This window comes from Cricetulus griseus, chromosome 6, assembly GCF_003668045.3.
Source record: "Cricetulus griseus strain 17A/GY chromosome 6, alternate assembly CriGri-PICRH-1.0, whole genome shotgun sequence".
Lineage (NCBI taxonomy): Eukaryota > Metazoa > Chordata > Mammalia > Rodentia > Cricetidae > Cricetulus > Cricetulus griseus.
In genome coordinates, this window is record NC_048599.1 from 141,553,540 (window position 1) to 141,580,232 (window position 26,693).

Consider the following 26,693-nt stretch of genomic DNA (forward strand, 5'->3'; position numbering starts at 1 on the left):
TCAGCCTGATTTTTTAGAGTCAGTCCTTTTCTTATAGTTGTTACTCTGAAATGAGAAACCCAAAAATGGATGTAATTCTGACATTCATAATCATACCACATGGATTTGATTTTTTGATTTGTCAGTTTATCCTCAGCAGACAAGAGGAATCTGGGTATCCTCAAGAATGCATGTAAAGTGTTGAGAACAGTATAAGAACACAAGAAATATGAGCATTTCTGGCTCCAGAGTGAAGCTAACTGGCAGAGTGCATGTGTGAGGTCCTTGGTTCACTGCCTCAGTATTGCCACTATAAAAGACACTGCTTCCCCAAAAGAAGGTTGATATAGGGGCTGGAGAGATGGCTCAGAGGTTAAGAACACTGGATGGTCTTCCAGAGGTCCTGAGTTCAATTCCCATCGATCACATGGTGGCTCACAACCATTTGTAATGAGATCTGGTGCCCCCTTGCTGGCCCGAAGGGATACATTTATTTATTTAATATATATATATATATATATATATATATATATATATATATATATATATTAAATAAATAAATAAATAAATCTTTTTTGTTTTTTCAGACAGGATTTCTCTGTATAGCATTGGAACCTGTCCTGGAACTCTCGTAGACCAGGCTGGCTTCGAACTCACAGGGATCTGCCTGCCTCTGCCTCTGCCTCCTGGGATTAAAGGTGTGCGTGCACCACTACCACCTGGCTCTAAATCTTTAAAACAAACAAAAAAAAAAAAAAAAAAAGAAAAGAAAGAAAGAAAGAAGGTTGAAATAAAAATGGTCCCTTAACATTGCTTTACTACCTTAGTAGTAATCATTGAAAAATAAATTTGAAACTTTGATTTGCAGAGAAGTGCCAGATGTGGTAAATGTCTGTAATCCCAGCACTTGGGAGACTGAAGCGGGAAGTTTGCTAAGAGTTAGAGGCCAGCTGAGACTTAGTGAGGCCTTGTCTCAAAATCAAAAAAATAAAGAAATTGAAACCAGTGCAGCAAGGTACCATTTTTATTGAATGGAAAGAAGTTTAAAAGCACTAGAAGAGATGGCTCAGTGGTTAAGATCACTGAATACTCTGCAGAAGACCCAGATTCAATCCCAGCACCTACAAGGTCACTCACATGGCCTAACTCCAGCTCTGACTCCAAGGGAGTCAGTTCGCAGTTATTTCATGTGACACCCTCTTTTGGCCTCTGCAGGCATAAGGCACACACATGATGTACAGACATACAAGCAAGCAAAACATAAAAATAAGTAAATCTTAAAAAAAAACAAAAACAGAAAGGAGGTAAAACGTTATAATTATCCTACGTCATTAAGCATATGAGGATCAACTTTTTAAGGTATTTTTGTTGTTGAGACAGTCTAGCGAAGCTTACTCTGGCTTCAAACTCAATAGGTAGTTAAAGATGACTTTGAATTTCTTTTAAAAATTTAAGATTTAAAAAAAATTGTTGGGCTGGAGAGATAGCTCAGAGGTTAAGAGCACCGACTGCTCTTCCAAAGGTCCTGAGTTCAATTCCCAGCAACCACATGGTAGCTCACAACCATCCGTTATGAGATCTGGTGCCCTCTTCTGGTGTGCAGATATACACAGAAGCAGAATGTTGTATACATAATAAATAAATAAAATCTTTAAAAAAAATTTGTTGCTGGACATTGGTGGCGCACACCTTTAACCCCAGCACTCAGGAGGCAAAGGCAGGAGGATCCTGTCTCGAAAAAAAAACAAAAAACAAAAAACAAAAAAAAATTGTTTATTTGCATGAGTGATTGTCAGCGTGTACGGCTGTGCCGCTTTTGTGCCTAGTGACCATGGAAGCCTGTGAAGGGCAATAAGTTCCTGGGACTGGAGGTACAGATGGCTGTGAGCCACTGTGTGGGTGCTGGAGTTAGACCCAGGTCCCCTGGAAGAGCATCCAGTGCTCTTCACCACTGAGCCATCTCTCCAGCCCCAAGATTCATTTTAGTTATATGTAGTGTGGGTGTGTCCTCATTAGTGCCGAAGCCTGAGGCGGTCTGAGGCTTTGGACTCCCCTGCAATTGAAGTTATGGGCAGTTGTATATCATTAGATGTGGGTACTGACAGTTCTGTCCAATGACAGTGCACACACCCTCTTAATGCTGAGCCATCTCTCCACTCTAGCAGATCTTTTTTTGGTTTTACTTTTTGAGACAGTCTGCTTGTCCCTGGCTGGCTTAGAACTTATCGTGTAGCTCTGATTGACCTCAAACTCACATCATCTTCCTGTCTCTGCTGAGTTTTTTTGTTTGTTCTTTTTGTGGTTGTTTTTTTTTTGTTGTTGTTGTTGTTTTGTTTTTTGTTTTTCCAGACAGTTTCTCTGTGTAGCCCTGGCTGTTCTAGAACTTGGTGTATAGATCAAGCTGTCCTGGAACTCACATTGATCTGCCTGCCTCTACCTCCCGAGTGCTGGGATTTCGTCCTTTGCTGAGATTAATGGCATGTGCCACTATGCCCAGCCTTCCAGCCCTTTTCCTTTTTTGAGACAGGGTCTTTATTATATAGTTCTTTGACTGTCCTGGAACTCACAATGTAGACTATGCTGGCCTTGCATTCCCCAAGATCCATTGCACTCTCCCTCATTAGTACTGAGATTAAAGGCCTGAGCCACACCCTTGGCTCTGCTCCTTTTAACAATTAAAAAAGTATGTGTGTGCATGGTGTGCAGGTTCATGGACACAGGGCGGTGAGAGGACAGCCTCTGGGGTCTTTTCCTTGAGAGATATGCAACTTGGTTTGTTTGTTTTGTGACATGGTCTCACTGAACCCGAAACTTGCCAAGTAGGTAAGGCTGGATGACCATGAGCCATAGGGATCCTCCAGTCTCTATCCCTCCAGAGCTGGAATCATAGGCATGTACCACTGAGCCTGAAATTTTTGTTTTGTTTTGTTTTTTTGTTTTTTAGAGACAGGGTTTCTCTGTGCAGCTTTAGAGCCTATCCTGGCACTCGCTCTGGAGACCAGGCTAGCCTTGAACTCACAGAGATCCTCCTGCGGTTAAAGGCGTGCACCACCAACGCCCGGCTGATCGGTCTTCTTAATGGCTGAGCCATTTCTCTAGCCCCTGAGCCTGGATGTTTTAATGAGTTCTGGGTATTGAACTCAGACCTTCATGTTTGTGTGGCAAGTACTTTATTGACTAAGCTGTCTTCCTGTCTCTGGCTTTGAATTTCTGATACTCCTGCAGGAACAATAGGCATAAACTACTGTGTCTTTTTATGTGTTTTTGGTAGTCCTGGTGATTGTACCCAGGGCTTCACACATGCTTAGCACTCTACAAACTGAGCTGCAACTCTAGCCTATTTCTAGATATTTTAAAAATTACACTTATGGGGGTTGGGGAGATGTGTCTGTAATCCAAGCTCTGAAGAGCCAAGGCAAGAAGACTGCTGTGTATTTGAGGCCAACCCAGGCTACATATACCCTGGGACAATATGGAACAAAAACTTGCCAGGTTTTGTGGCTAACATCTGTAATCTCAGCACTCAGAAGGATGAGGCAGGAAGATTGCCATGAGTTTGAGGCCGTTCTAGGCTACATGTTGAGGTCAGGCCATCCTGGATCTATTTATGCTCACCATCAGCTAAATTTGGTTTGGTGGCTCATGCCTCCTAATCCTAGCACTGGATAAACTAAGGCTGCAGTATTAAAAAACAAGGAAAAAAGGGGCCAACAAGATGCTTTGTGGGAGCCGGGCGTTGGTGGCGCACGCCTTTAGTTCCAGCACTCAGAGGCAGAGGCAGGCAGATCTCTGTGAGTACGAGGCCAGCCTGGTCTCCAGAGGGAGTGCCAGGATAGGCTCCAAAGCTTCACAGAGAAACCCTGTCTCGAAAAACCAAAAAAAAGATACTCTGTGGGTAAAAGTACTTGCCTGATGATCTGAGTTCAGTCCCTGGGACCTACGTGGCAGAAGGAATGAAATGCTGCCATGAGAGGATGGTGAATGGCTCTGTGGACAAAAGTACTAGTCTTGCCATTTGAGCCTGGTGATCGAAGTTAAGTTCCTGGAAATCCTGGAGGTATAGATGTCAAGAACCAACCTCAAAAATCTGTCCTCTGACCTACACACACACACAGTGGAAATTGGCTTCCTGTAACAGTGGGTTGCTGGGAGAAATAATCCTGCTGTTTTGCCTGGAAGCTTAATCCCAGAGATTCCCCAAAGAAGTGACTTTTCCAAGCTCTCCCAGGAATCCAAACTGCAGCTGTTTTTCCTGTTTTTTGTTTTGTTTTCTTTGTTTGTTTGATTTTATTTTACATGCTTGAGTGTTTTGTTTTCATGTATGTATGTACCCCATGTATGCTTGGTGTCACAGAGGTCAGAAGGCAGTTTTGGATTGCCTGGATCAGATGGTTGTAAACCACATTGATATAACAGCTCTTAAGCACTGAGCTATCTATCTCTGCAGCCCTGCCTCTGAGGTATTGTGTGATTTGGTGGTGGTGGTGCTGGGGTTGAACTCAGCTAAGCATGCAGCCTGCCACTGATCCCATGCCTTCCCCTGCTTGGTCCTGCATACCATTGTTTCTCTTGGGGAGAAAGAGGATCTAAGTTTTTTCCCTTTTTAAAAAATTTTTTTGAGAAAGGGTTTTACTGCATAGCTGACCTAGAACTCACTATGTAGATAAGGTTCACAGAGAACCTTTGCCTTCCCAGTGCCAGGATTGCTGATGTGCACCTCTATGTCTGTGCCCAGCTTCCCCTTACCTCTGGCCTATTCTCATCACTACCACCCTATTACCTACCACAGTAACCTCTACCCCGGTCATTTCTCATCACATTTTCCCCCCTGTGTGAATTTCAGGGGTTTTTATTTGGTGTTTTTTGGGGGGGGGGGCATTTTGAGACAGGGTCTCTCTGTTTAGCTCTGGCTGTCCTGAAACTAGTTGTGTAGACCAGGCTGGCTTCAAAACTCACAGAGAACCGCCTGTCTTTCTCTGCCTACCAAGTGCTGGGATTATAGGCATTAGCCACCACTGCCTGGCCTATTTTTATTTATTTATTTATTTATTTATTTATTTATTTATTTATTGTGTGTGTGTTGCCTGTATGTATGTCTATATACCATCTGCATCCAGTGCCAGCAGAAGCCAGAGTGGGTGTCAGATCCCCTGGAACTGGAGTTAAAAAAAAGAGGTGTGAGCAGCCCTGTGGGTGCTTGGAATACCAAATACTCTTAACTGCTGAGCCATGTCTCCGGCCCTATTTTGTTTTGTTTTTTCACTCAGGATTAAAGGCCCTGCATATACGAGGCCAGTGTTCTACAAGACTATTGCTGTTTGAAAAGAGAGTTGTCATTTTTTAAATATTCTCTTTTCTCAGAAGTGGCCCCATTCTTTTGCTCTTAGTAAGAATTGAGGCATATTTTTCTTGTGACTGCATGAGGTGTTTCTGTAAATTTTCTGTTTTTGCATGACTAGCAATTAAAACCAGGTGGTGCTCAAAGGTGCTCTACCTGAGCTATAGCCCCCAGCTCTGGAAATGTATTTTCATCATGCTTTAGTTCCTTTGAAAAGGTATTGCTATGTTGCCCAGGCTGACCTGAATTCATTAGCTCAAGTTATTCTCCTGCCTCATGGGACTAAAGGTGTAGCCTTGAATTTATGATCCTCCTGCCTTTACCTCTCAAGATAGGTGTGTGCCACCAATCCCAGTTTTTTCTTTTTTTTTCCTCCGAGACAGAGTTTCTTTGTGTAGTTTTGGAGGCTTGAAACCCTGTCTTGAAAAAACAAAAAACCAAAAAAAATTAACATTCTAACCCATGCCTTTTCTTTCAATGTTTGTTAGAAATCCTTTAAAAGCATCACTTAGACTTGGGTAGGTAATGTTCCCCCTCAGGAGGGCCTGGAGCGGCTTGTTCCTGGGCAGGATCTCTGTGGTTGGCCATTGGTTTGTGTTGGCTGTGCCAGCCACCTTGGTAATCAGCAAGCCTGTAGTGCACAAATAATTAGTGGAATTCTGTTAGAGGCTTGACCTCAGCCACTTATGTGTCTCTCCGTCCTTTGCATCAGAATCCACCTCACTGCCTGGAGATCACACCACCATCTTCAGAAAAGCTGGTCTCGGTAATGCGATTAAGTGACCTCTCTACAGAAGACGACGATTCAGGTCACTGTAAAATGAACCGTTACGATAAGAAGATTGACAGTCTAATGAATGCGGTCGGTTGTCTCAAATCTGAGGTGAGGGAGCTAGTTTCTAGTACCTGAGAACAAGCAGTATGGGCTAAGCAGGTTGGTCTGTGGATGCTTCCCTCAGGCTGCCTCTCTGTGGGTCTCCTGCCCCTCCTCAGCAAGCCTTCCCAGGGCATCTATTTGGAGAGGTCACTGGGCAGTTTGAATTTCTCCAGGAATACTTAGCTTTCCTGGTAAACTCAGTAGTGGCCAGATGTGATTACTGTAGTCAGTGAAGCTGGCAGGATTAGCCCCTTTTTTGTGTTTTGAGACAGTCTTACTATGTAGCTCTTGAGCTATCCTCTTCTGCTTTTTGAGGGCTACAGTTATGGGAGTGTGTCATTCCTCTGGCTTAGTGCCTAGAAAACAGAGCCCAGCCTTTGCTGCCTAGATAAAGCTGGGGAGGAGGGAGTGGAGCTGGAAACACCCCATGCTATGCAAGGACTCACCACCACCACCACCCGGAAGCAGGTGGGGCTGGCATTAAAAGCCAGGTCCCTTACTGCTGAGGTGCCTGTGTCATACATTTTTTTGTTTTGTTTTTTATTAATGCTATAACAATTAAGGTAAATGCATCAGGACACATCTTCTAATCCTTCCCAAAGAGTTCCACAAACTGGGACTAAGTATTCAAATAGATAAGCCACTGGGGGCCATCTCACTCAAACCATACAACAGCTTGTGGGAATTGGTTCTCTCCATTCAACCTGTGGTTTAGCCAGGTATTCAGGCTTGGTAGCAGTTGCCTTTATGTGCAGAGTCACCTCATCAACACTTCTCCTTAATTTTTGTTTTTGTTTTTGTTTTTCAAGACTAGGTTTCTCTGTGTAGCTTTGAAGCCTGACCTGGAACTCGCTCTGTAGCCCAGGCTGGCCAATTCAGAGATCTGCCTGCCTCAGCCTCCTAAGTGCTAGGATTACAGGCGTGTGCCACCACTACCCGGCTCATTTTTATTTTTAATTGTGGGTTATGTATATGTGAGTGAGGGTGCCCTTGAAGCTCAGAGGCACTGGATCCTCCACGGCTGGAGTTCCAGGTAGTTTTTTGAGTCACCTGGCATGGGAGCTAGGAGTTGAAATCATGTCCCATAGGTACTGAACCAAAATCATGTCCCATAGGTACTGAACCAACTCTCTAGTACCTTTTCTCTAATATTTAAGAAAAAGAATTGATACCCTTTTATGTGTGACTTTCCTGTGTCATATCTTGTTTTTTTTTTTTTTTTCGAGGGTTTCTCTGTGGCTTTGGAGGCTGCCCTGGAACTAGCTCTTGTAGACCAGGCTGGTCTCGAACTCACAGAGATCCGCCTGCCTCTCCCTCCCGAGTGCTGGGATTAAAGGCGTGCGCCACCAATGCCCGGCTCTGTGTCATATCTTTAACTCTTTACTTATTGGAGGTCCTGAGACCAACCTTCCTGACAAACAGGCCATCCTAGCTCCCTAGCCCACTGTCCTTTTTTGTGACATCTTCCCTCCTGCATCGTGCCAACTGTACTACTGTTGCTGCCTAGCCCCACCCCTGGCTAGCACGCATCACTCAACTTGTTTGTACTCAGGTTCTTCAAATATAGACTGGGTGGAGTGTGTATCTGGAGGAGAGCCAATGTTTTTGTGACTGAGAAATGCCCATAAGGCCTCAGGCACAGAACCCTATCACCCTTCTTAGAAGGGTTGGATATAGCTGTCGCTTCAGTGGCTCTTTCCTGTATCCCCTTTCCAAGGTCAAGATGCAGAAAGGAGAACGTCAAATGGCCAAAAGGTTCCTGGAGGAGCGGAAGGAGGAGTTGGAGGAGGTGGCTCATGAACTGGCAGAGACAGAGCATGAAAACACAGTGCTCAGACACAACATTGAGCGCATCAAGGAGGAGAAGGACTTTACTATGTAAGGAGTCCTGCTTCTGTGTTGACCCCTTCCTGCCCACCCTGGTAGTGCCTGTGGGGAGCCTGCTCAGTACCGCACACAGCTGTCCCTGGGGAAAAATGAGGACCCAGTGTGGTATTGTGGATAGTGGCCAGAGATCTCCTTTAAACAGGGATTTGGGGGGAGACAGGACTGTAGAGTTAGACAGGTAGGCATCAGAAGATGAAATGCTGGGAACCCAGAGTGGGCATCGTTTGCCTTGAGCATGGAAAGTAGGTTAAGAGAGGCTTCAGAGGGCAAAAGTGTCTCAGAGATGGCAGGGTGTAGAGTTGGGATTTTTTTTTTCAGTTCTAGGTATAGAATCCAAGGCCTGAGCATGCTCAGTGCTTTACCTTTGAGCCATGAGTCCTCTAACCTGTTGGTAACACTTTGAGGATGTGGGGAATACTTAAAAACCGAGCAGTGACCAGGCATGGTGCCATTTGCCTGTAGTCACAGCACCAGAAGGTAGATCCAGGATTGAGAATTGAAGCCCAGTTCCTGTGACATAGCAAGTCCAAAAGCCATCCTCAGCTACAAGAGACAGACTGAAACAACCAGAGTGACAGTGATGAGAAGGGATGAGTGAGCTCAAGAACATGGAGACAGTCTTGAGATAGTCGAGGTCATTGGTTATGGCATGCTGTCTCCAGTAGAGGCTGAAGCAAGTATGACTCGTGGTTCTCAAGGCCACCTGGGCAGGAATGGCTTCCTGCACCCTTCCCTATTGTTTCCTGGCAGAAGGGGAGTTTCTCAGGCCATTGTGAGGTAGGCTTCAGAGCTCTGGGCAGGCTATGTCTTGCCACCGCTCAGGAACCCTCTTTTACTGGCCCCAGGCTTCAGAAGAAACACCTCCAGCAGGAGAAGGAGTGCCTCATGTCAAAATTGGTAGAGGCTGAAATGGATGGAGCAGCCGCTGCCAAGCAAGTCATGGCTTTGAAGGATACCATCGGAAAGTTGAAAACCGTAGGTGGAGCCCTAGGATGGGGTGGGTGGGGGTGGGGTGGGGGCTTTACGCAGTCATCAGGCTGACTTTATGACATCTCCAGGCTGGGGGAGGGCACACTTAACTGCTCAGTCCCAACCCCCCACTCTCACTTCCTGGGCCTTGGTCCTTGAAGATGACCTCTGTTGATCAGGGCATCTGAGGAGACTAAATCATGGGCCGCTTTGGATCACAGTGAGTCAAGGCATGTGGTTGATCCTGCAAGTGCCAGTCATCAGATGTTGCCATCTCTCTTGCCTCCTGCAGGAACCCTGCCCTTAACATCCTCACTCACACTGAGCATTCCCACCCCTCTCCACCTCTCCCCTTCCCCAGGCCCACTTCCAGGACACCTGCCCTTGACCCAAAACCTCAGCTCTTTTGTCTGAGTTTCCTGGTACTCATGGGCCTGTCTCTCCTGCTGTGTAACACATGCATAGGCCTGCCTTCCCCTGAGCTGCATAACACATGCTTCTCCTCCAGGAGAAACAGATGACTTGCACTGACATCAACACCTTAACGAGGCAGAAGGAACTTCTCCTGCAGAAACTGAGCACTTTTGAAGAAACCAACCGCACCCTCCGAGATCTGCTGCGAGAACAACACTGCAAAGAGGTGAGCATCTAACCCGGCGTAGCTTCAGTGCACTTCTCTCGCTTCTCCCTGCCCGGTTTGAAGCCTGCTTGGTTGTCTCTAAACTCTGTAAGGCCTTGCCTGAAAGGACCAGGGAGCAAGTCAAGGAAGTCATTGATGTTAAGTGTTCGAGACTGTCACAGCTGGTCTTGAAGCCAGGCTCAACAGCAGAAGGACCTCAGCAGTCGAAAGGCAGTTCTGGGGGGAGGGGCAGGGGAGGCCTAGACTTGGTTTTCCTGTCCTACTCTTCTTTTCTTCTCTCCTCCCTCCTCTTTTTCCTTGGATCATAAGCTTGCAGTTTTCCAGCCTGAGCTATTAAAATCTTAAAGAGTTAAAGGTGGACCAAAAAAAAAAAGTTAAAGGCCTCTGAATGCATTTTATGTTAGGTGGAAAAGTGACCATTGGCAGGGATCCAAAAATTGGGTGGTGGCGCTTGGGCTACATAGCAAGACCTTGTTGCAAATAAACATTTTAAAGGGTCAGAGAATCTGGGTAGTGGTTGCACACACCTTTAATCCCAGCCCATGGCAGGTAGAGACAGGTAGATCTCAGAGTTCAAGGTCAACCTGGTCTACAGAGCAAGTCCAGTACAGCAAGGGCTACACAGAGAAGCCTTGTTTCTAAAACCAAAAAAAAAAAAAAGGGGTGGGGGGGGACTGGCATGTTGCTCAGTGTTGGAGGCTTTGCCTGTCACATGGTGGCCTCTAGGTTTAATCTGTAGTGTCACAGAAAAATAGGTATTTTGTGTGTGCATGCATGTATGTGCATGAATATGTACACATACTACAGAAAACATGGAGATCAGAGGCTAATTCTGTGGAGTTGGTTCTTCTACCTTTATGTGGGTTCCAAGAATCATACTTGGGTCACCAGGCTTATATAGTCATTTCTCAGGCCTCTTATTTATTTTATTCTCAGAGGGGTCTTACATAGCCCAGGCTAATTAGCCTTGAACTCTTGATCCTTCTGTGTCTACCTCCCAAGTGCTGGGAAAGATGTGAGCCCCACACCTGGCTCTAATATTCCTGGAACTCTTTTGTAGACTGGGCTGGCCTTGAACTCAGAGATCCTTCTTCATCTGCTTCTGCCTCCCTAGTACTAGGTGTAAAAGTGTGTGCCACCATGCTCAGTCGTTAAATATGGACCTTAAGAGAACAGGAGAGATACAATAGAGTAGTAAGTAGTCTTTTTGGGTGGAGGGTGGGTATCTCATTTTGTAGCTGGCCTGGGAACAGGTTGTCATACTACCTGTTCTACTGAGTGCTGAATAATGTGAACAGCATTACTGTTTTGTGATAGGTGTACTTAATGAAATCAAGACAATTAATATATGTAGGATAATTAATATATGTAGGATAATTAATATATGTGTGGTAACAATACATAGAAACTACTTTTTTTATAATAGATTATTAACCAGAGTCATTATGTTGCATGGTGGGTCTCTTGAACTTACTATTTTGTAGCTCTGTGTGTGTGTGTGTGTGTGTGTGTGTGTGTGTGTGTGTGTGTGTGTGTGTGTCCGTGAGTATGTGCACATGAAGTGCCTGGAGAGACCAGAAGAGGGCATCAACTCCCCTTACAGATAGAGTTACAAGCAGTTTGGGAGCAGCTATGTAGGTGGTGGGAACCAAACTCAGGTCCTATGCAAGAGCAGTATTCACTCTTAACTGCTGAGCCATCTCCCCTGTAAATGAAAAAATTTTTTTCAACTTTTTTTATTTGAATTAGGAACAGGATTGTTTTCCTGTAACTGAAATTGTGAGTCCTTGCCCAATAACTTACCAGTTGCACCTCCTCAATCTGGTCACTACTCTTCTCTGCTCCTATGTTTGACTTTTGCAGATTCTATATGCGAATGAGTCTATATGCAAATGAGGTGATATTGCCTTTGTCCATCTGTGTCTGCCTTATTTCATTTAATAGTGTTCCCCAGGGTCAGCCATGCTATCACAAATAGCAAAGACACCCACCCCCCCCACCTCCCACCCCCCGCCACAAGACTGTTGATGGGTGTCTGATTGTGCATTGTGTGCCCACTTGTTCTTCAGTGGCTCTCCAGTAGGATAGACTCTAAACTTTGGAGTGAGAAATACTGCTAGGTTAGCAAACATCCATGTTTCCCCAAAGTGGGGATTGTGGCGAGGGTGCATGCATATTAGACAAGAGCTCCACACCGAGTTACAGTCCCAGCCAAGTGAACATTCCCGAGAAGACTGAGAATACCTATGGTTTCTGTTTGTTTCAAACACACACACATGCACACACACACACACACACACACACACACACACACACACACAGAGGCACTGTAATGTAATAACTAATAAATATGTAATATTTATTATATGTAATAACTAATAAATAAATATAAATATTATAAAAATATGATATACTCCCTGTCCAACTTCCAATGTCAAGTCCCTTGTATCTCCATTTGTGATAGAATCTTTGCAGAGGGAAACTTTTTGTTTTTATTTTTATTTTATGTGTATGGGTGTTTTGCCTGCATGTGTGTCTGTACACCATGTTGAAACAAGGGTCTCATTCTATATATAGCCCAGGCTTGCCTGGAACTCATCTTTGGCCTCAAACTCACAACAGTCCCCCTGCCTCAGCCTCTCAAGTGTGCAATTGCAGGAGTCAGCCACCATGTCTGACTGATAGCTCTCAGACATCACTCTTCTCCTTCAGGCCTCACATGGATTTTTGTTGCTATATTCTCATTGTAATAGACCCCTTCTCTTGATGGACACTTGAATTGTCCCTCTTTCTGCCAAATTGTCACTCTGCTGTGCTTGAAAGTTTCTGAGTGAGCATGGCAGCACAGTTCTGAGAGGCAGAGGTAAGAGGGTTACCAAGTTTGTACCCAGCTTGGACTACATAGTGATTTCCAATTTGCATAATGAGAACCTGTCTCAACTAAACATAAAAACTATATGAAAAGTCTTAAATTTATGTTTCTATTAATGCTTTTAATTATAGCCAAATTTGTTTCTAAAAGAGTTATACCTGTTTAATTTCTGGCTTGGTGATCTCAGTCAGGTAATTCGTACCTCAGTTTTTCTTCTATAAAATGGGGAGAACATCCTCCTCTTGAGATTATGCAAAGATGAGAGAATTTATGGATGATGAGAACTGACATCCTTCCTGGCATGTGACAAGTGCCTGGTAAATTGTAGCTGCTGCTTCTTTTCCTGGAGGAATGCGGCACTTTCAAAAAGACTATAGCTATTTGTTTTTTCTCTTGGGGAGCAGAGAAAGATTTTTTTGTTTTGTTTTGTTTTTTGTTTTTTGATGACAGCTATTCGCTCAGTAGCCCTGCTGGCCTGGAATTTACAGTGTAGGCCCAGGCTAGCTTTGAATTCCTGATTACAAGTAGGTGCCACTACTCTCAGCTTTTATTTGGTTTGGGGTTTGAGACAGGGTCTTATGGGTAACTGAAATATAACCTTGAATTTCTGAACTTTGTGTTTCTGTCTTAAATGCTGTGAAGACAAACCAAACCCTTGGTTCTGGTTTTGCTTTGAGATGGTGCCTGTGTGGACTTAGTTTTCGGTGTAACCTAGGTTAGCCTTCAATTTTCTTTTTTAAACAAATTCATTTTGCTGGGTAGTGGTAGCACACACTCCAATCTCTTGAGTTCGAGGCCAACTTTGTCTACAGAGTGAGTTCCAGGACAGCCAGTGCTACACAGAGAAACCCTATATCCCAAAATCTTAAAAAACTAAAATAAAATACATTATGTATATTAGTGTCTTGTCTGCATGTGTGTCTGTACATACATGCCTAAGACCAGCAAAGGCCTGAAGAAGGCCTCAAATCTTCTGGACCTGGAGTTAAGGACAGTTTAGAGCTGCCAAATGGCTTCTGGGAACCAAACCCTGGTCTTCAACAAGAGCAACAAGTGTGCCCCCCCCCCGCCCCGCCCCCTGTTTCTCTATGGCTTTGGAGTCTGTCCTGGAACTTGCTCTGTAGACTAGACTGGCCTGGAACTCACAGAGATCCACCTGCCTCTGCCTCCTGAGTTGCTGGGATTAAAGGCCTGTGCCACCAACGCCCAACTGCAACAAGTGCTCTTAACTGCCATCTCTCCATCCCCTGACTGTCAACCTTTTTTTTTTTTTTTTTAAGAATATTGTGTGTGTGTGCTCTCGTGTGCGTGTGTGCGTATATGAGTGCAGTACCCTAGAAGGCTAAAGGCCAGGGTTTTTAGGCAGTTGTGAGTTGCCACATGGGCGCTAGGATTCAAACTCAGGTTCTCTGGAAGAGCAGCAAGCTCTTCCCTCTTAGCCTTTGAGCCATCTCTCTTGCCCTCAGCTTTCAATTCAATGCTTGCCTTCACCTCCTGATTGTTAGGACTACAGGGGAGCACACCAGGCTTTTCTCCTTTTGTAACATAACCTCTATCATCTTGGAGTCTGTCTCTTACTGGATAAAAAACGCTCACCCAACTTGAGTTCCTATTCACAACATGTATGATCTGTTTTGTGTCTCAATGCCTACTTTGGGGACAAGTGCTTAGTGTTTGGACTGCTGCTCTAGCTTTGTAGCCTGAGCCTACTTCATGGCCCAGCTCTGCCCTTTGTTGTGCAGCCTTTGCTTGTTCCAGTCCTGCCCTCAGTTATAAAGTGAGAGAATGCCTCCTTGAATATGGTGGCAGGAACCTGAGTGGCAGACCTGAAGGCAACAGCTATAGGCTTTTCTTTCCTTTCCTTTTCCCTTCTTCTTCCTTTTCAGTCACAGTCACACTGTGTCCCAGTCTGTCCTTGACTATTCCATTCTCCTACATGAATCTCCCAGGTGCTATCTCTTGTCAGTTCCTAAGTTCTTGGGAAATGGCATCAGGGAACCTGGGAAATTAGAGGGAAATTAGAGTGTGAGCCTTTGTCAAGGGGTGATTTGTTTGTGTGTCAAGAAACATACTTGGGCAGTCATAGAGATACAATGAGTGAGAAAATGGGCAAGGAGAAACAGATAGTCATCAGAGGACATCCAGATGACTGTCAGTGTCTAAGATGCTGAGTCATGGCTTGGCAGTGGTGGTGCACACCTTTAATCCCAGTGCTGTGAGACAGAGATTTCTGAGTTTGAGGCCAGGCTGGTCTACTGAAGTGATTTCTAAGATAGCCAGAGCTAAACAGAAAAACCCTGCTTGAAAAACAAAACACCAGGGGGCTGGAGAGATGGCTCAGAGGTTAAGAGCACCAATTGCTCTTCCAGAGGTCCTGAGTTCAATTCCCAGCAACCACAGGTGGCTCACAACCATCCCTTATGAGATTTGGTGCCCTCTTCTGGTGTGCAGATATACATGGAAGCAGAATGTTTTATACATAATAAATAAATAAAATCTTTAAAAAAAAAAAAAAAAAAACAACAAAGATGCCTAGTCTCCCTGATAATTAGAGAAGTGTAAATTAAAACAGCCAGGAAAGCCTTGGCTGAGACCTTGGCTACCTAGGGCACTCAGCTTCTGTAGGGTCCATGTGAGTTAGTGTGTCTCTCTTCCTGGTGTCATTCATTCTAAGAGACCACTCTCCATGCCTAGTAGTGTCCATTGCCTCATTGTTGCAAGTATAAATCCACGAACAGCCTAATTGCCCAGACTGTAGAAGGAGTTAATATGCTAGAAGATTAGAGACGAGATAGCTCAGAGGGTAAAAATGCTTGCCAAATAGTTAAATGTGGCATGAGTGAGAGCTTGAATTCAAATCAAGAGCACTGACTGCTCTTCCAGAGGGTCCTAAGTTCAATTCCCAGCAACCACATGGTGACTCACAACCATCTGTAATGAGATTTTGTGCCCTCTTCTGGCATGCAGGCGTATATGCTGGCAGAACACTGTATACATAATAAATAAATCTTTAAAAAAAAAAAAGCTGCTGGGTAAGGGACTGGAGAGATGGCTCAGATATTAAGAGCACTGGCTGCTCTTCCAGAGGTCCTGAGTTCAATTCCCAGAAACCACATGGTGGCTCACAGCTATCTCTACTGGGATCTGATAACTTCTTCTGGCATAACTATGTACATGCAGACAGAGTACTCATACATAAAACAATCAGATCTTTAAAAAGGAAGAAGCTGCTGCATAGAACTGGTGTCTATAATCTACTGGGAAGACAGGTAAGAATGTCCTGGTAACTTAAGGACCATCTAGCCTGAGTCAAGGTAGGAGATGAGGACCAAAACCTGAGGTTGTCGTCTGCACACATGCATTCACACACATGAGCGTGCACATACACAGCTGTGTCTGTACACATTGTATACAAAAATGCATATGCAAGAAGTTGAGAGACAGGAAAGAAAGGGCTGGTTTCCCTGTGGCTTTGGAGCCTGTCCTCGAACTCACAGAGATCCACCTGCCTCTGCCTCCCAAGTGCTGGGATTAAAGGCGTGTGCCACCAACGCCCGGCAGGAAACAGCTTTAAATTCAATAGAATTCAGGTAGTGGCATGGGCTTATAATTCCCAGCACTCTGGGAGGTAGGGACAGGAGGATTCTAAGGATCTCTCTAGGCCAGCCTGGGCTACATAGAGACTCTCTGAAAAAACAGTAGAGAGGTGGATCATTAGTTAAGAGCATTTGTTGCTCTTGCAGACAACTGGAGTTTGATTCTCAGCACTCAGGTCTGGTGGTTCTTAACAGCATATAATTCCAGTTTGATAGCTGCATACATGCTATACATATGCACACACCCATATAAATAAAAATAAAGTATTTAAAAACATATGGAAGGTAATCAGCAAGGAGAGTGAAAGTGCAGTGGCTGCAAATACACCTCAGAGCTGTTGCGCGTCGACCATGTGTGATGTCCTAAGTTCAATTCCTAGTACCAGGGGAAAAAAAAGCAATGACAGGTTAGAGACAGGGGTAAGTTGGTGGTTTCCAAGGACTAGAGGGAGGGTGCAGTAGGGAGAAGATGCTTAATAGGATCAGGGTTTCTTTGGCATGATGGAAGTGGTAGTGATTGCATTGTCCTGTGAGTGCACTAAATGTTACTGCTATATGCCTAACAAGCTAAAGTGGCAAGTTTTATGTTACATATTTTACCAAGATTAAACAACAATGTACCCAAAAGTCATTAATTTTTCTATTTTAAAAAGTTTTGCCAGTGTAGGAGGACTGTAATTGATAAGAACAGTATATATTGCAGTTGTTGGGTAGATATGTGTGCTGGGAAATGGTCACCACAGTGAACTCATTAACTTTTTGTGTGATGAGCACATGAACTGTGTTGGATCAGATGGTCTGTGCATACGCAGTGCAGCACTATGAAGCTCCAGTCACTGCGGTCTACAGGTCAGGATATTGATTGTATGGCATTCAAATCTGTTCCCATAAAGCTTTCTTTAAAAAATAATAATAAGCAGGGCAGTGGTGGTGCCCGCCTTTAATCCTGGCACTCAGGAGGCAGAGGCAGGCGGATCTCTGTGAATTAGAGACCAGGCTGGTCTACAAGAGCTAGTTCCAGGACAGCCTCCAAAGCCACAGAGAAAAAAAAAAAAGAAAGAAAGAAAGAAAGAAAGAAAGAAAGAAAGAAAGAAAGAAAGAAAGAAAGAAAGAAAACGAAAAAGAAAAAAGTAATAAAGGAGGGGCGGGAGAAAAGGCTCAGGAGTAAGAGCACTTGTTGCTCTTGCAGAGGACATTAGGTTCTCAGAAGCCACTCCAGTTCCAGAGATTCTGATGCAACTCTCTGACTTCCTCAGGAACTAGGCATATGTGTGCTCATGCAGGCAAAATGGTCATATACTTATAAAATAAAATCTAAAAAGAAGAAGAGAGAAAAAGAAAAATCAACTGCAAGGCAGCATGGTGGCACAACCTGTAACCTCAGCACTCTGGCTGAGGCAGAGAGATGGAGGTGTTCAAGCCTAACCTGAGCTACTTAGTGAGTCCTAGGCAAGCCTGGGCTACAGAGAGAGACAGTCTCCAAAAACAAAACAAAACAAAACAAAACAAAAATTCAGGTTGTAACACATAAAATATCTTTTTTATTTTATAAAGTATTTATCTTTTATGTATGAGTTCTCTGCATGTATGCCTGCAGGCCAGAGAGGGCACCAGATTTCATAATGGATGGTTGTGAGCCACCATGTAGGTGCAGGGAATTGAACTCAGGACCTCTGGAAGAGCAGCCAGTGCTCTTGACTGTTGAGCCATCTCTCCAGTCCATGATAGCATTCTTTAAAAATTGCATAGTCCCTGCCTATTCCCTTAAGGAAAGAGAAATGTCTATATATGCATCTAAATGCAATGCCCAGAGGAGCTGGAGAGATGACTCAGTGGTTAAGTGCAATGGCTGCTCTTAAAGAGGACCTGTGTTTGGTTCCCAGTACCCACATGGTGGCGGCTCACATCCATCTAATAACCTCTTCTGGCCTCTGTGGGCACTGCATGCATGTGATGCACAGAGATACATGCAGGCCAAACATTTATATGAATAAAAAAAAATGAAATAAAATGAAGGGGCTGTAGCAATGACTCTGTGATTAGAAAACACTTACTCCTCTTACAGAGGGCCTGAATTGAGTTCTCAGCATCCACATGGTAGCTCATAACCATCAGTAACAACAGTTTCATGGGATCTGATGCCATCTTTTGACCTCTATGGACACCAGGCATGCACTTGGTACATGTGCATACATGCAGGTTAAACGGTCATATACATTGTGCCTGGAAAGATAGCTTGGTGGTTAAGATCCTTACTTGCTCTTCCAGGACTTATGAATTTAATTCCCAGCACCAACATGGTGGCTCAGAAACACCTCTAAGTCCAATTTCCAAGGGATCCAATGCTCTTGTCTGACCTCTGTGGGCACCATACACTTGTAGTACACAGATACTCACAGGTAAAACACTCATAAACATATGATGAAACAAATCTAAATTTTAAAAACATTAGAAGTAAAATGAGTTGAACAGTGGTGGTCCACACTTTTTAATCCCAGCACTTGGGAGGCAGAGGCAGGTCAAGGCCAGCCTGGTTTACAGTGAACCACCACCACCAACACACACACACACACACACACACACACACACACACACACACACAGACCCCGTAAAGGAAGCAAAATTTAAACATAATGCATAGAAAAGCGAAAACTTTTAGCTTTAGTTGAGATCTGGAGGGTGGTTGTGGGGATGTGTATTCAACTTTTATTTCTATTTTATTTTGGTTTTTTGTTTGTTTTGCTTGTTTGTTTGTTTTCCCTTGAGATAAGGTTTCTCAGTATTGTTTTGGAGGTTTGACCAGGCTGGCCTTGAACTCACAGAGATCCTCTTGCCTCTGCCTCCCGAAGGCTGGGGTAAAAGGCATGTGCCACTACCTGGCATATTGAACTTTTATTAACATTCATGACTTTATAATGAGTCTGGATTGACATATACTAATATGGTTAGAAATAGTTTGGGGAAGCCGGGCGTTGGTAGCGCATGCCTTTAATCCCAGCACTTGGGAGGCAGAGGCAGGTGGATCTCTGTGAGTTTGAGACCAGCCTGGTCTACAAGAGCTAGTTCCAGGACGGCCTCCAAAAGCCACAGAGAAACCCTGTCTCAAAAAACCAAAAAAAAAAAAAAAAAGAAAGAAAAAAATAGTTTGGGGAAAAGAAAATCAGTGAGATATAGACTACTTATTTTAAAACCTTTTGTTTTGTAACCATGCTGAAGGATTCTGAGAGACTAATGGAGCAACAAGGTGCATTGCTGAAGCGTCTGGCAGAGGCGGACTCAGAGAAAGCGGTAACCACAATACCCCTTGCCCACTCCCCTGTTCTGCCATTTGTCTGGGTGGTATTTTGTGATCTATAAAATGGGTTGGCACCTGCTTTGCTTCCTTCTCTACTAGACTTATCTAGCTAGTTGATCACTAGAGGGCTCAGGGTACAAAGTGAGAAACCAGCATGAGGGATCCTTAGTTCTCTGGCCCTGTTAAACCTGGATTTGTTTTTTTAATTTCCAGCAGTCAAAAAGTATATGTTGCTAGGTGTGGTGGAATATGCCTTTAATCCCAGTACTTGGGAGGCAGAGACAGGTAGATCTCAGTGAGTTTGAGGCAAGCCTGGTCTACAAAGTAAGTTCCAGGACAGCCAGGATGACAGAATAGAGAAAGACCCTGTCTCAAAAAAAAAAAAAAAAAAAAGTAAGTACCTTTTTACTAGAAGTCCATCTTAGAATTGTCTTCCAAGGCTGCATGTTCCATGGAACTTGAAGCTGTGCGAGATGTTAGTTCCTGAGTGCAAGCAACCAATAGGAGTCTAGTGGCCAAATAATTTGGGAACCTGTTGGCTGCCCTCAACTTAAAAGTACACCAGACTTTTTAACCTCAAGATGTTGGGAGCCTCTGGTATTGAATGGCCTTATGTGTCTCTGCGAGATGTTAGGAAGTGGAGCTAAAGGCCTTGCTGCCTGACTAGTGATCACCGTGAAGGATACCAGTCTGTGTGTGCCTCTTCCCAGCTTATCCGGCTTTCACACTCTAGTGTGCTTTTCTTAATAAGCCATCTCTAACCAAGGCTCAGAGAGAGAAAATACAGATTTGAGGAAGGAGTTGGGGCATTGACATTGCACTCCCAGCTTAGGAAGAAGCTAAACTAAGCTATGGTGGTCAGGATGCTGGAACATCAGCACCTGTTCCAAAAGATGTGGAGGATTCAGTCATATTGTGATAAATGTGAGATTTGTAGAGTGCAAAACAAAACGCATTTAGTACTTATTTTGAATGATGTGTGGTTATCGCTGGGCAGAAGTGTCAGGGATTCTTTGAGCTTTGTGTTTTTCTATATTTTCCAGTTAACATCAACTTTTTTAAAACTGAGAAACATTCATTCTTTAAAAAAAGAATATAGGCTAGATGCTTCCTACCTGGGTCTCTGACACTTGCCAAGTGGCTTTCTATGTTGAGTAGTCAGGCCCCTCTGCCCGATTCAGAGGCATGTGACTTTTTTCTCCCAGCGCCTGCTGTTACTGCTGCAAGACAAGGACAAGGAAGTGGAAGAGCTTCTCCAGGAGATACAATGTGAGAAGGTACCATGCCCAGCCCCTAAACTGTGTTGAGTCCGTGCTGCTGGGCGCTATGCTAGAGCAGGCTCAATCACTTTTTCTGTCTTCCAAGGCTCAAGCAAAGACAGCATCTGAGCTCTCTAAGTCCATGGAGTCCATGCGTGGACATCTACAGGCACAGCTCCGGTGCAAAGAGGCTGAGAACAGTCGCCTGTGCATGCAGATCAAGGTACTTGCTGGCTCCCAGGTGGGGCAGGAAGAGACTGTCACTCTCAGGTTTCTTATGACTACCTGAGGAAGTCATTAGTCTCAAATGCTTTCCATGTTCCCAGAGTGGCTGCTCTCCTGAGTCACTTGGGTATCTGATTTTAAAAGCTCTCCATGCTTAAAGAGACTCAGAGGAGTCACAGCTCTGGTGTCTGTCCCAATAGGTCTGAGTTCTTCCATCTTCCCCCTCTCTGTTCTCCACTGCCATACTTCCTTGCTGTCTTTTCTACCTCTTCCTTCTTGTCTCCTCCCAGAACTTGGAGCGCAGTGGGAACCAGCACAAGGCGGAAGTGGAAGCCATCATGGAGCAGCTGAAAGAACTGAAGCAAAAGGGAGACCGAGACAAAGAGACCCTGAAGAAGGCCATCCGAGCCCAGAAGGAGCGAGCTGAGAAGAGTGAGGAGTATGCCGAGCAGTTACATGTGCAGCTTGCTGACAAGGTAACAGGCCTGGGCCATGCCTCTCCTCTCAAAAGAGCACCTTTGGTTAGAGTGAATGAGCTGGGAGGGGTGTGGCTGGGGAAATGGAGAAGATTGGAGGGTTAGGACTGTGTAGCACATGCAACTTAAGTGAAGGGTGACTCAGGAGCTGTCCACAGGATGCAGTGAGATGCTGGGAGCCTGGGATCTCAGCTTGGCTTTCTGTACCATTCCCAGTATTCTGTCATCTTGAGAGAGGGAGGCTGGGTCTGTCTTCCTTTTGGCCTGAGTGTTGAAAGCAGGCTGACATGCCCACTGTCCTATGTTCCCAGGACCTTTATGTTGCCGAAGCTTTATCTACTCTGGAGTCATGGAGGAGCCGCTACAACCAGGTTGTGAAAGACAAAGGAGACCTTGAGTTGGAGATTATCGTCTTAAATGAGTACGTCTTTGTGTTAAGAGAGGAACTGAGGGAGGAACTTTGAGAGGGGCAGGTGGAAGGAGCATGGTACCCTGAGGTCTCAAAGCTATTGAGGCTGCTGTGGTCTCTGTGGGTTGGAGTTGTAAACTGCTGAGATGTGAGCAGCCATGTGCCAGGCTCTGGCTCTAGCCCCAGGCTTCTACTGTTCTTGCATAGCACATGAGAGGCCCTGGTTTCCATCCCCTGAACTGTAAATATCTGTAAGTATCCTGGGTGTGTGTGTGGGGGGGGGGGATAAGGTTCCCCATCACAGAGGCCTAGTCTAGCCCGAGTCTTTGTAACAGAACATGGGTATACAGTTATCTTGCTTGATTTTGGGGCATGGTACAGCTGGTCCCTGTGTATTCCCCATTGTCTGCCAGTGCTGCCTGCTAACAGGTCAGAGGCAGCAGTAGCCTCCAGGGTGGTATGACTGACTTTGATGTACTTTCTTTCCCAATGGTGGAATATCGGTGACCACTCAATCGTTCCCAGCCATAGTCATTTCTTCCTTCATTGTAAAAGTGTGTGTGGAGCATCTCCCATGTACCTGTGTGCTGGCTGTGGGGCTGCAGCTTGAAGAATACAAATGTATTACCTGCCCTGAGTTCCACTTGAGGTCTTGGGGCTACAAGTTCCTTTGGCCAAGGAGGTAGGGCCACAGGGAGCTAGCAGCCTCCCATTTGAGGACAGCTTTCCTTGGGAAGTATTTGTGTTGCATTCTGCTCAGTTCAGCAAGGTTGAGAACCTGCTGCGCATCAGGTGCTATTCTGAGGGAATTCTCAATCTGGTGGGAGAAGAGAGAGGGAGAGGAAGGTGTAAAGAAGGATACATGGTACAGATGAGGGGTTGAAGAAGGGATGTTCTGAGGAGGGGAGGAGCCTGAGTGAATCTTTAAGGGTGAGTAGTAGGCTGCCTGCTGAGATGCTGTGTTCTGGCTTGGGCCCAGTCAGTGCTCACTCAGTGTTTGCTAAATGGCAGCCTCTAAATGAACACCCTAAGAACACAGCTGTGGTAGACCTCAGTGGGGGTGTTTGCCTAGTGTGTGAGAAGCCCTGGTTTACATCCCCTGAGCTGAAAAACCCCAAATAATAATAATAAAAATTTCAAAGTCCCTGAGAGCAACACAGGGGGTGAGGTGGAGTGGTGGCACATGCCTTCAATCCCAGCACTTAGGAAGCAGAGGCAAATGGATCTCTTGAGCCTGGTCTACACAGTTGAGTTCTGGAACAGCCAGGACTTTTACACAGAGAAACCCTGTCTTGAAAAACAACAAATATGCCGGGTGTTGGTGGCGCACGCCTTTAATCCCAGCACTTGGGAGGCAGAGGCAGGCGGATCTCTTGAGTTTGAGACCAGCCTGGTCTACAAGAGCTAGTTCCAGGACAGCCTCCAAAGCCACAGAGAAACCCTGTCTCGAAAAAAAAAAAAAAAAAAAAAAAAAAAAAAAGAAAAACAACAAACACAGAGAGTGCAAAGATTGTGTGATGCTGTGAGGTTGAGGTGTGTAAACCTAGAGCCTTGGAACTCTCCCACAAGGCCACAGTCTGTAGATTTAACTGATAGCCTGGCAACAAAGAAGGGAGAGAAAACAGGAAGCCAGCTTCCAGTTGGCTTCTTGACTGTCGCTCAATCATCTCTCACAAAATCTTTACAGTTTTTTACAGTCTTTACAGATAGCCAGGTGTATACACATAGGAACATTGCTGTGGGGACAAAAGCCACATGTGCCAAGTGCCTGGGGGTGAGGACTAACTGGGCAATCCTTACCGACTGACCACCAGCCTGGAAATTGTGGGAAAGATCTCAAAGGACTCTGTCCTAACAACAAGAAAGGATGGGTAGAGGGCTGTCTGGTGATCCTGAAATCAGGGAGGACTGTGTCTCAGTCTTTCGAGATGATCAGAATGGACACATTTAACAGTTATCCTGGCTAAATAGTAGACAGCTTCCAGAGGACATCTCATGGGAACAGTTTTTGAAAGGATATTATGTGGAGGTGGGACAATGATGTGAAAAGGCCACTTCTTAGTATGGAGACTGGGGGCAGAAAGAAAGACAGCAAGCATTGATTCTGTCTGCTCATCTTCCAGCCGGGTGACAGATCTTGTAAACCAACAACAAAGCTTGGAGGAGAAGATGCGGGAAGACCGGGACAGCCTGGTGGAGAGACTGCACCGGCAGACCGCCGAGTATTCTGCATTCAAGCTGGAGAACGAGAGGCTCAAGGTCTGGATGCATCCTGGGAGCTGGGAGGCCAAGGGCAGGCTGACCTCAGTGGGACAGACCTGCCTAGGCTCTTCAGAGAGCTTGGGCAGTGTGCTGATAAAGGGAGTGCTCTGGAGTCAGTGAGTCTGACCTCACTCGCAGTGCTACCTCTTACTAGCTTCAGGGCTGTGCGTGTGTGTTGGGGGTGGTGGGATGGTGGTAATGTAATTAATCATTGCTTTGGCTCCCTGAGTTGGGGAGTCCTGCTGAGAATGTAGTATTATGTGAAATGCTTACATGATGCATTTAGTGAACAAAATTGACTTTGGCTCTTATCATGGCTCTCTAGGGGTCTGCTGGGTACTTCATTTTCATTTTAGCCTTGCAATTGTATGTTGATTGTTTTGGTTAATAAGGAACTTAGACTGGGATGTAGCTTACTTGTAGAGCGCTTGCCTAGCAAGCCTGGGGTTCTACGTTTGATCTCTAACCTGCCAAAGATAATAAATAAAGCAAGGCTTGGCCAGATGGTGGTGGCGCACACGTTTAATTCCAGCACTCTGGAGGCAGAGGCTCTGTGAGTTTGATGCCACAGCCTGGTCTACAAAGAGAGTTCCAGGACAGCCAGGGTTATACAGAGGAAACCCTGTCTCAAAAAAACCAAAATGAGAGATAGAGGACAAAAAAGCAAGCAAGGCTTAGAGAGAGTCACACAGGGTTTTTGCCCAAGGAAGTATTTAGACTTGGGATTTGAAATCAAGAATGATTCTGTAGATCCAGCTATTTATTTGTCTTTAAATACTAAATGTGGCGTTACATACCTGTAATCTCAGCACCGAGGAAATCTGAGGCAGGAGGATCACTGTAAGTTTATAAATTTGAGGAAACTTGGCCTACGGAGTGAGTCCTGTCTCAAACATACTAACCCAAACTCCAAGTAGGCTCTGACTCAGGCCAGAGATCCTGAGCAGAGCTGACACTCCAGAGAAGCTGATTTTCCTTCTGATTTTAGTTTTTGTTAGGCAAGACAAGTGTAACATGGGAAAGTATACAGCTTAACCTTTCAATCACCCTGGAAGGTATGAGCACCCTGTAGCTGTGCCCTTGTAACGGCAGCTGCTGAGTGTTCATCACAAATCCATCTATGTGCTGTAGACTGAGTTCATGTACTCAGCACAGTGTGTATAATTTACACTGTAGGTGGGAGCTGGGAGATGAATTCACTAGAACTTGTCTGTTTTCCTGGTAGTGGACATCTCCTGGTACATGTAGTTGGATATACTCCTTGAAAGAAAATTGTGAGGTCATCTGGTAGTTCAGCCTTAGCAGATGTTAACAAGTGGCAAACAGTTGTATACATTGTTTCCACCGGTGTCAACAGTTGTTCTGTGTCCCCTTGGCAACACTTAGTATTATAAGTCTGTTTTATTTTTTACTGCTTTGGTGGTACAATATCTTTGCTGTGCTGCATTACTAGACATCCTGGAAATAACTTCCAAGGGTGACACACGAGCAGAAGGCCAGCATGGGGGACTATATACAGTGAGATTTAGGTCAACTTAGGATACATAGAGACCCCATCTCAAATACTATTAATAACCTCCAAATCTAACCCTTAGGGATTAATTATAGCATGGTGTATCTGTGTAGAATATACACTGTAGCCATTGAAAGTGTGGTCTGTGGAAGTGCATCTACCTATTCTTAGACAGTCAGATATGCTCATAGGAAATGTTTGAAACATCACAGAAACTAAGGGTGTTGCTCAGTGGTAGAGCAAGCAGTTGACATGCACTAAGGCCCAGGGTTGCTTGTCCAGCACCAGATACAGGTCTCTGTCATAGTGAGTGTCTTTGTCCTGACGGTAACAGTCAAGCACGCCTGCACTCTTCACCCAGCTGATGCTCTGAAGCTCCCTTCTGCTTTCTGCTCCCCCATCTCCCTCTCTTCCTGGCTCAGCTCCCCCATCTCCCTCTCTTCCTGGCTCACTCAATCTGATGCTGAGGACAGAGCTCAGGGCTTTGCACTGTACCATCAGACTGTACTCCCAGCCTTTTCCTTGCTTTAGCCTTTCATTTTTCCTTCCTCCCCACTTCCACCTCCTTTGTTTTTTTTTTTGGATAGTGTATTTTTAAGCCTTAACTAGCCTCAAACTTGCAACAGTCGTGCCTCAACCCATTCAGAGCTGGGGATTAAATATGAGCCACCACTCATCTGTGTTTATTCATTCTCATACTCACTCCTGTTTCCTTTTTATCTGTATATATTGGGGTTATTTGGGGGGGGTGATTTTTCAAGACAGGGTTTCTCTGTGTAGCTTTATAGTTCAGGCTGGCCTTGAACTTACAGAGATCTGCCTGCCTCTGCCTTTGCCTCCTGAGTGCTGGGATTAAAGGCATGTGCCACCAACGCCCGGCTCATATTGTTAATTTTAAAAAGTATTTTTCAAGTTTTAAAAGCATCAAATATGTACTGGGCAACAGTGGCACACACCTTTAATCCTAGCATTCACGAGGCAGGCGAATCTCTGAGTTTGAGGCCAGCCTAGACTACACAGGGGGTTATAGGACAGACTCCAAAGCTACATAGAGAAACCCTGGAGAGAAAGAAAGAGAGAGAGAGAGAGAGAGAGA

At 45.0% G+C, this 26,693-nt stretch overlaps 1 protein-coding gene across 10 annotated transcripts in view; it reads left to right on the forward strand.

Moving 5' to 3' along the window:
* Nucleotides 1-26,693, forward strand: part of Odf2 (outer dense fiber of sperm tails 2) — a 47,378-nt gene that overhangs the window by 5,244 nt on the left and 15,441 nt on the right. For 7 of the 10 annotated variants that reach the window (XM_035446314.1, XM_035446315.1, XM_035446313.1 and 4 more), the window contains 10 exons: nt 6,030-6,200; nt 7,912-8,072; nt 8,927-9,056; nt 9,559-9,690; nt 19,372-19,446; nt 20,659-20,730; nt 20,819-20,935; nt 21,228-21,413; nt 21,725-21,834; nt 23,946-24,081. In XM_035446314.1, coding sequence (XP_035302205.1) covers nt 6,030-6,200; nt 7,912-8,072; nt 8,927-9,056; nt 9,559-9,690; nt 19,372-19,446; nt 20,659-20,730; nt 20,819-20,935; nt 21,228-21,413; nt 21,725-21,834; nt 23,946-24,081 — 1,290 coding nt within the window. The remainder of the gene's footprint in view (nt 1-6,029; nt 6,201-7,911; nt 8,073-8,926; nt 9,057-9,558; nt 9,691-19,371; nt 19,447-20,658; nt 20,731-20,818; nt 20,936-21,227; nt 21,414-21,724; nt 21,835-23,945; nt 24,082-26,693) is intronic. The other 3 variants (XM_027423123.2, XM_035446317.1, XM_027423122.2) reach the window with 1 other exon arrangement.